Genomic DNA, 9,131 nt, shown 5'->3' with positions numbered 1-9,131 from the left:
TTACTAAAGCAAGGGCAATGACTTTGACAAAACAGAAAAAAACACAAGTTAGACCCCAGGTGCACAATTTCACATGCTCAGCATCATTTCTGTAAAGTTTCATGACCCTAGGTCAAATATTTTTTGAGCTACGTGCAACAAAATTTGAAAATTGCAAATTTTTACTAAGTCAAGGGCAACAACTCTATCAAAACATAATAAATCCAAAAGTGCTCAACTGCACACACTGATCAACATTCTTATTTCTTAAGTAAAGACTGTCTTAGTGACCCCTGTATATAGTGATGTAAATCTAAATGCCCTCCCCTAAAGTGGGGGCACAAAAATCTTGACACAAGTCTGGACAAACAGTATAATTAGATGTAATGACATATATTATTATGATACCGCTATTGCATACTCGAAGGCGATGTCAGAGCAAAACATCAACAAACATTTAACAAATTATAGCTTACTTATTTGACTCATTTGACTTCTCAAAAACAGCTAAGAGAGGGAGTATAAATGGGTTCATCAGTCTGCACGCAATTTTCTCCTAAAATGAAAAATTCCGATAATCAGTTTCAACCTTCTTTAGTAAACATGTTATGTCAACAATTTTTTCAACAAGTTTAATTATTTTAGCCACTTGTTATCGAAACGAAAAGTAAGTTGTGAAAACTTTCATATGGCCTTAAACAGCTGAAACTGTAATGCATGAAAATTGTTGCATTACTCAACAGACTGCAACTAACAGTACAGTATTGAATCTGATATCGGTTAAATATTTTCTTAAAGTTAATTACATAAACTGTACATGTAAATTATTAGTTATGCTAAAAAATAATAATGAAATTACCCTTCTGACTTGACTTTCAATTTTCGAATCACCCTTTGTATTTATCTTCTTCACAGCCACAGGGATGCCAAATATGTCCGGATTGTCTGTAAAAATACAGAAAGAACGCATCAACAAGAGCCACCACCAGGCATATGGCCATGCTTTACTATTTCTTATTTTTCTAAAAGCCAACATATAAACAGTTTAGGCAAAGTTTTTATGGGTTTTTTTGTTTTTTATTGCAATATTTCTGTCTAGTCACGCTTCTTGTTTTGTCTTAGTATGAATAATTAATGACAATGTTCTGAAAAAATAAGCAGAATTCAATCATTTGACAAAGCCATATAAAGGTCAAGGTCATATCTTAATTATTCAACATGTTCATTATGTCACAAGTGTTGTTTTGTCAACGTTTAAATCTGATCCTTTAATAAGTAACAAAATTATGAAAACTTAACAGAAATTCAATAATGTTTGTCTGGTTTACCTAAAATATTCTTTTGTTAAAGTTTGCAAATAAACCAATAAAAACAAGAGCTGTCGGTAGGACAGCAACGCTCGACTATTCTTAGTGCTTGATAGTAAAAAAAAAATGCTTGATACAGTTACCTCCTCCTGTTTACAGGTTGGGGTCATGATGGTGAACAAGTGTGCAAAGTTTCAAAGCCATATGTCAATGGACTTGAAAATATTTGAACTATTACAAAAACTTTAACGTAAATTCTAAGTCGAAAAAGGGGCATAATCCTGTCAAAATGCTTGATAGAGTTACCTCCTCCTGTCTACAGGTTTGGGGTCATGATGGTGAACAAGTGTGCAAAGTTTCAAAGCCATATGTCAATGGACTTTGAAAATATTTGAACAATTACAAAAACTTTAACAAAAGTGGTTACGCCGACGCCGACGCTCGGGTGTCTACAATAGCTCTACTTATTCTTATCGAATAGTCGAGCTAAAAACAAGGTTAAAGCATGTAATAGCAAAAACCAGCACCTTGAAAGTCAAGATCATTTTTGAATGAAGGGCAAGTTTAGTCTGGTGTGCTTAAAGGTCTTATCCCAAGAGTTGTTGTCGCCAAACACTAAGAACTTAAATAGCTATGAGCAAGGTTAGCGTTTTCGGACAGCAACAGAAACACAACAATGATTGAAACAAGACTCAATTTTTTAATAAATCATGCTAAAATCAATACAGCAATAATATGTTTTTCTGCTTCAAACAAACAAACAAACTGAATGCAAGCTGTTTGATTGACAGCTTAATCCTTAACGAATCAGAAATAAATGTGTACTTCTTGACTTTAACAAACCATGACCTTAATGTTGTGCCATGCATATCACAAACATATAGCATCAACCACTGTTTTTTCATTTGGGAAATGTTGCTAAAAAATGATCACTTTTGCAGTGCAGCCCCCTATCAAAAAGGTTCATCAGGGGGTTGCTAGAAGGGGGATGTGCCCCCTTATGTTTGGGCGGTTTGAAGTGGGAAGCGGTTGTCCTCCTTATCGCCAAGACAATTTTGACTTGTGAGAGGCTAATAATGACCCCAGGTCGATCATAAGGTAATGTATAACCAACGCTGAAAAAGCCTCTTTCTCTATCTGAATCCATTTAGAAGTTGCAGCACTTTAAAACCAATTTTGATGTAAAAAATCAACGTCAAATTGCGATTTTTGGCAATTTTCAGATGTCCCCTCATTGCCATGGTAACAGGAAATTTAAGACTGGGCATGTCGTTACAAAGGCCATGGTCCAGTCAACATGTGTGCAAAGTTTGATTAGTATTGAAGCATTTTTCATAGTTTCATAGCAGTTTTAATTTGTAACAAGAGGCTTTTCAATGCAAACGGCCATTTTTCACAATATGCTCATAAGGGGAAGGTTTAATTTAAAAAATTAAAAATGCTACAAAAAACAATTTTTCACTAAAATTAGGTGAAAGGCCACGTATTAACTTGGAAAAACTAGATTTTGGGTGATTCCAAGGTTTTTCATCATTTTTTGTTAATAAAAAAAATTAAAAATGCTACATAAGTTTTTCACTAAAATTATGTAAAAGGCCACATTTTAAAATGAAAAAAATAGAATTTGGGTGATTCAAAGGTTTTTCATCATTTTTTGTTAACCTTTTACTTCATATAGATGTGTTTTGACGGCATTTTGACCCACATCCCCCTTTTTGAGGCCTCAAAAGGTGAAAAAATGATCTTATTTAGCAATGCTTTTTCGTTGGGGAAATGTTGCTAAAAAAGTGACCACTTTTTCATCGCCGCCCCTAATCAAAAAGGTACATCAGGGGGTTGCCAGGAGGGGGATGTGCCGCCTTCTGTTTTGGGGGTTCGAAGAGAGGCGGTAGTCCCCTTCATCGCCAAGAAAATTTTGGAATTGTGAAAGGGCTAAAAAATGACCCCAGGTCGATCAAAATGTAATGTGTAACCAACGCTGAATAGCCTTTAACTCTACCTTAGTCCATTGAGAAGTGGCAGCACTTTGAAATAAATTTTGATGGACAAAATCAGAGGGGAAGGGTTAAAGGTCAAGGTCATTTATGCTGAAGGTCGAGGTTAGTCTTGTCTACTTGGAGGTCTTGTCACCAAGTAATAAGACACAACAACAAAAACTTAAATAGTTCGGGACGGCAACATCAACGTTTTCGCTGTCATGACTGTAACAAAATTATTTTCTTATTTCAAAAAAAAAAGTCGAGCTTAAAACAAGTAAAATTTACTCAGCAATCTTGTATGTAGATTAATATAAAGTAAAGATCATCAAAATATAAATATGAAGGTACCAAAAGCTCTCGATTAAAAGAAACATATACTTACTGCAACGATACACTGTACCAATTCCACCTTGTCCTATCGGCTTTTCATTTAATGAAGCTTCCAAAACATTTATCTGGTTGCTATCAAGTACTATCAATCGACCATCAAATATACAGGAATCTTTTGGAAACTTTTTTGAATCTACAAATGAAGTAGATGAAAATCTGTTTAAAAGTAATACATTATGAGCAAATCAGTGAAAAAATATGTAATATACATTTAACAGCCAAGACAGGTAGTGGAATAGACTAGTAATACTACAAGGAGATGTTTCTGTTATAAGGCTATTGAAAAGGTATCTGTTCAATCATAACAAAAGAATAGTAATCAGTCGGACACATTTTTCCGAAAAGTGTCTCGTGTTTCAATATTTTTTCAGCCTTGCTATATGTTCTATCAGTTGCTTTTCATAATCAAATGTATTTTCCTTGAATTTTCATATTCTCTCAAAATTCTTTCAATGAATTATTGTTCTCTAACCATAGCATGAAGGTATCAAAATATGCAAAACAAGATAAACAAGGGCAATATTGTCGCAAAATATGCCAGTCACAAAGGCTTTGACAGAGATGTCGGCATTATAGATAGAATATGCTTTGGGCAATTTGATATTTTATTATCTCTAGAGACATTGACCTTTCAAACATTAACCTAAATAACATACGTCACACTTGTAGTCATAATATATTCATTTGTTGTACAATCCATCAATAAATGTTGACTTAATGGTCCCTGTACACATCTTCTCTTTTATCTTAACTTTGAGCTATGTGACCGTGAATTTGGTAGCAGGGACCTGGATTATGCGCCTAATACTAAGCCTAAATATGGGGAACATTTGTGCAAAGTAACTTTAAAAGTCCACTATGAATGTAGAAGTTTTTCTCAAGCATTTTTCAATAACCTCTAAGTGTGGTTCATGCATGTGCTTCTCATAGTGTTGAATTTTTCTATGAAGTTTAAATAAGAATCTCATCATGCATGTAGGAGATATGCTCTGGACAAAATCTCTATATTTTATCATCTTTAGTGATCTTGACCTTGCCTAAATTAACACCTGTAGTCATGATAATGACCATTTGTGTTTCAATCCTTCAAAAAAAGATAACTAAATGGTCCAAATACACATTTTCATATTAATATCTGAAATTTGACTCTTATGTGTGACCTTGGCCTTGGCAACAGGGTCCAGAACTTTGCATGCGGCACTCCACCTCACAAGGATGAACATTTAAGCTGACTTTAATTGAAATTCCTTTATGCATGTAGAAGTTTTGATCCAGACAAGAGTTTTTCAATTATCTTTAAGGGTGACCTTTGACCTAGAGACCTGGTTCATGCACGTGGCACTGCTTCTCAAGGTGGTGATCATTTCTATTAAGTTTTATTAGAATCCCTCCATCCATGTTTGAAAATCTCTATACATGTATTTCATAATCTTAAGTGACCTTGACCTTGCATATATTAACCTAAATTACATATTTCACACTGTTAGTCATAATAATGACCATTTGTGTTTCAATCCCTCAATAAAATAGGACTAATAGTCCCAATACACATTTTCATATTTTTATCTGAACTTTGACCCAGCCAGGAGGAAGACTATAAAACGACCCATTTTTCAAATGGGCATATAAAAAATAAGGGTGGCGTTTTGACAAACACAACCCACATGACTCATCAACACAGGACCACAGGAAAGGAGCCCAGCATGACACCAAACAAAAAGAGGACAAAGCAAAGCACACACAAGTGATTACATCAATAATACATAATGTGAATTAAAAGAAATCGACAAGGAAAATAAAGAAGAAAATTTATTAGAGGCCTTCAAAAGTAAAGGGGTTTAGTGGAAGGGGACTTGAGAATCAGGGAAAGGGGGTTGGGCAAAATAAATAAATTAACCAAAACTAGGGGCAAAGGGAAAATGCTTAACCATATACCAGAAAGCAACAAGAAGGGACACAAAAGAGTCACCATAGTATAAAACACCGCAGCAGGGACTCGAACCACGGGTCTCTGGATTGCCAGTCCAGTATGCACAGCGGCCGTTGCTTTTTCTTCGTGCTAATTGGCCTTATATATTTAAGTTATTTTTATCTATATTGTGACGTCATCACTTTTATTACCATAGCGGCGAGCTATTTATAGCTTCTTTTACCACAGTTGGTTGACTCAGTCACTATTAATTTTCTTATTACAAATATCTTATGGCAAACACATTTATTGTTTTATAAGACCATTCCCGCCAAAGAATGAATATATATGAAAGAAAGAAAGTCATGAGCGGGAAATGGACATATGGTCTTATTAAACAATACATGACCTTGAAGGTCAATGTCATTTATGGATAAGGGTCAAGGTTAGTGTACTTTCCTGTAAGGTCTTGTCCCAAGGGTTGTTGTGGCCAAGTATAAAGACAATACACCAAGAATTAAACTAGAAATGTGTCCATAGGACACGGATGCCCCCACACGCCACTGTTCTGTCAATCTTATGACTCTAGGTCAAATATTTTTTGGACTACATGTGCCACAAGTTGAAAACTAAAAATCAACAAAGGGCCATAATTCTGTTAAATTGCTCGCAGCAAAAATTCCTTCCTTTACTCCCATCTACACATTAAGGTTGCTAATCCCTGGAAGTTTAAGCAAAATCTGCCATCCGGTTTCAGAGGAGTTACATTCACAAAATTTCTACATAGTATATAATGAAAAAATTAACAAAGGGCCACAATTCTGTTAAATTTGATTGCAGCAAAAATTCCTTCCTTTACTGCCATCTACACATTAAGGTTGTTCATCCCTGTTAGTTTAAGCAAAATCTGCCATCCGGTTTAAGAGGAGTTGCATTCACAAAATTTCTACATAGTATATAGTGAAAAAATCAACAAAGGGCCATAATGCTGTTAAATTTGGTCGCAGCAAAAATTCCTTCCTTTACTTCCATCTACACATTAAGGTTGTTCATCCCTGTAAGTTTAAGCAAAATCTGCCATCCGGTTTAAGAGTTGCGTTCACAAGATTTCGGGACGTACGGACGGACGGACTGACGTTCTCACAGGACAGTAATTATGTGGCTACTCCATTGTTCTCTCTATTGTTCTTTTTAGCCACACAAAAGAAAATAGCCACATAAAAGCATTAAAGAATGAATGACATCAAAGAGAAAGAACAGTTGCCCATTGTCCCTATAGCCACATAATTACTCTCCTGTGATTGCGGACGGACGGACGGACAAGTGCAACGCTATATGCTTCCACATTGTGGGGGCATAAAAAGTTATGCACCAGGTAAAAGTTTGCGGACGGCAACGCCGCCAGGACTATATCAATACCTCTTTTTTTCAAAAGCTAAAAAGCATTTTGCCATTGTTGAACATTCTGACAGACTATAGCATGAGAAAGGTGATTCATACACTAAATATCATACACTAAAAGTATTATCATGTACCTCTTCTACATGAAACAAACTTTATTTTTATACTTTTTATTTTGTACTTTTGGTGATCACACAATAAGTCATATGATATACCGGTAAAATGAAAGAACAATGAAAATACCCTGGATTTAAAGTTGATTCATTTTTATATCTTAATAATACCAAATGGTTATTCAACTGACACTTACTGAGCCAATACTCTGTAAGCTCCTTTGTTTCAAACACATGCTCTTCTGTCGTGCATTTGCATACAACTTCTGACTTTTCTGACAGTTCATCAATTGGGAACATGTTTTCAATTGAATTGTGCTTTGAAGACGAACATTTGAATAACACCTTCACGTTACCAGAACGGTTCAAACAGTTGGTGAGCCGGTCTAAGAGGAATGTGTAAACATCAAGACATACAGATTGGCTAGGCTTTTCCTTTTTAGTGCTGCATTTTGTGAGCCATATTTGAATAACATGATTGAAAAAATACACATAAAGTGTATGATTTTGTTCAAGATCAAATATAGCACATCCACGGTAAACCAAGTATTTTCCATCTCTTTTTGATAGCTGCCATTTATTGATACAAGCTGCAAGGAGTTTGTTGAAAACAGCTGCATGTAGAAAATGTAATTCTGTTGTCAAGCACAGTTTACTGGTCGACCTCCTATTTTCAGGTAACCGTTCTGGAGATAACAAATCATCTGGTGGTGTTTGTTTAAGGAAACATGGAGCAAAGTAGTAATCAGTTACCTGTAATGATCAAACATGAAGTTACAGAAAATACTTCTTAAAAGGACTCCACTGAGTTTTTTTTGACATGACCGAAATAAACAAATATTTGATGGTCAGGGCAAATAATCTGTGTGCAAATTGTCAAATCATTCGCTCACCCCATTTAACCAGAACCATCATTATTTTGCAAAATGACCAAATATTATTGTTCCTTAAAATCCTTACTACGAGTTTTGTTCAAGAACATTAAAGCTGCAAATTTATAAATACGAAGATAAAACCTTACAGTCTATGCTTTTATTAACCTTTTTTTATAAGAGTTTTGTTAACCTAATCAAATACTGTTCAGAAAATAGTACTGCCTCTGTCATCCGCATACTGCTTTGTAAGAATCATGTACTAGTCATAATCAACCTCAATACTTAATAAAAGGACTGTTGACCAAAGCATTCTTAAGCAATTGAGCGGATAGGCCTTTTGGACTTAATGCCCTTGACTTTAACCTTTGACCCAGTGACCTCAATATCAATAGGTGTCACAAAATGGTCTTGACCAACCTCCATGCCAAATATGAAGACTGTGGGTCAAAGGATTCTTATATGGCGGACAAGCTTTTTGAAGTCAAAGGCCCTGTGACTTTCACCTTTGGCCCAGTGACCTGAAAAACATTATGGGTCTGCTGACGGTCATGACTAACCCCCATGCCAAATATGAAGACTGAGGGTCAAAGGATACTAGTTATTGGGCAGACAAGCTTTTTATAGTCAAAGTCCTTCTGACCTTGACATTTGACCTCGAAATCAATAGGAGTCATTTACTTGTCATAACCAACCTCAATGCCAATTATGAAGACAGTGTAAGGATTTGAAAGTTTATGTCTTTAGACCTTTTGACTTCAGTCATTTATATCTAATTACTTTTCAAGACCAGATGATCTTAATATTTTATATAACTAAATCAGATACTGAATGTTGCATGAAATAATTGCTTGCACTGTTAATCTATGTCATTTATATAATCATCTTTATACGTTTTATACTCACATCAGTTGTACCAGGAAGATGATGAGGTTTGGCAATGATACCTAGTTTCTCCAGATACTTTAACAGGAGGTGTTTGTGAAACTTAGTACTCTCTTTCAGCTCCCAGATCTTTTCTATAAATACACAATAAATGAAATTCAAATTCATCACATCAAAACAAAATATGGTATATAAATAAGAATATGAGCAAACTTGATAAAAGACTACCCAAGAATGCTACAGACAAAGTTTGGTGATCAGCCATCTATTAGTTCTGTAGAAGAAGATGTCTAAAG

General features: G+C 35.1%; 1 protein-coding gene across 5 annotated transcripts in view; it reads right to left on the bottom strand.

The window, feature by feature from the left end:
• Positions 1-412: 412 nt before the first annotated feature.
• The window catches only part of LOC132714717 (probable serine/threonine-protein kinase roco8), a 31,847-nt gene continuing 23,128 nt past the window's right edge, over positions 413-9,131 (bottom strand). For all 5 annotated transcript variants that reach the window (XM_060697628.1, XM_060697629.1, XM_060697631.1 and 2 more), the window contains exons 9-13: positions 8,857-8,969; positions 7,276-7,831; positions 3,648-3,788; positions 839-924; positions 413-535 (exon numbers count right to left, since the gene is read on the bottom strand). In XM_060697628.1, coding sequence (XP_060553611.1) covers positions 452-535; positions 839-924; positions 3,648-3,788; positions 7,276-7,831; positions 8,857-8,969 — 980 coding nt within the window. In that variant the 3' untranslated portion in view covers positions 413-451. The remainder of the gene's footprint in view (positions 536-838; positions 925-3,647; positions 3,789-7,275; positions 7,832-8,856; positions 8,970-9,131) is intronic.

This window comes from Ruditapes philippinarum, unplaced genomic scaffold, assembly GCF_026571515.1.
Source record: "Ruditapes philippinarum isolate M1 unplaced genomic scaffold, ASM2657151v2 ctg3580_1_1_1_1, whole genome shotgun sequence".
Lineage (NCBI taxonomy): Eukaryota > Metazoa > Mollusca > Bivalvia > Venerida > Veneridae > Ruditapes > Ruditapes philippinarum.
This window is presented reverse-complemented; position numbering and strand designations above follow the sequence as displayed.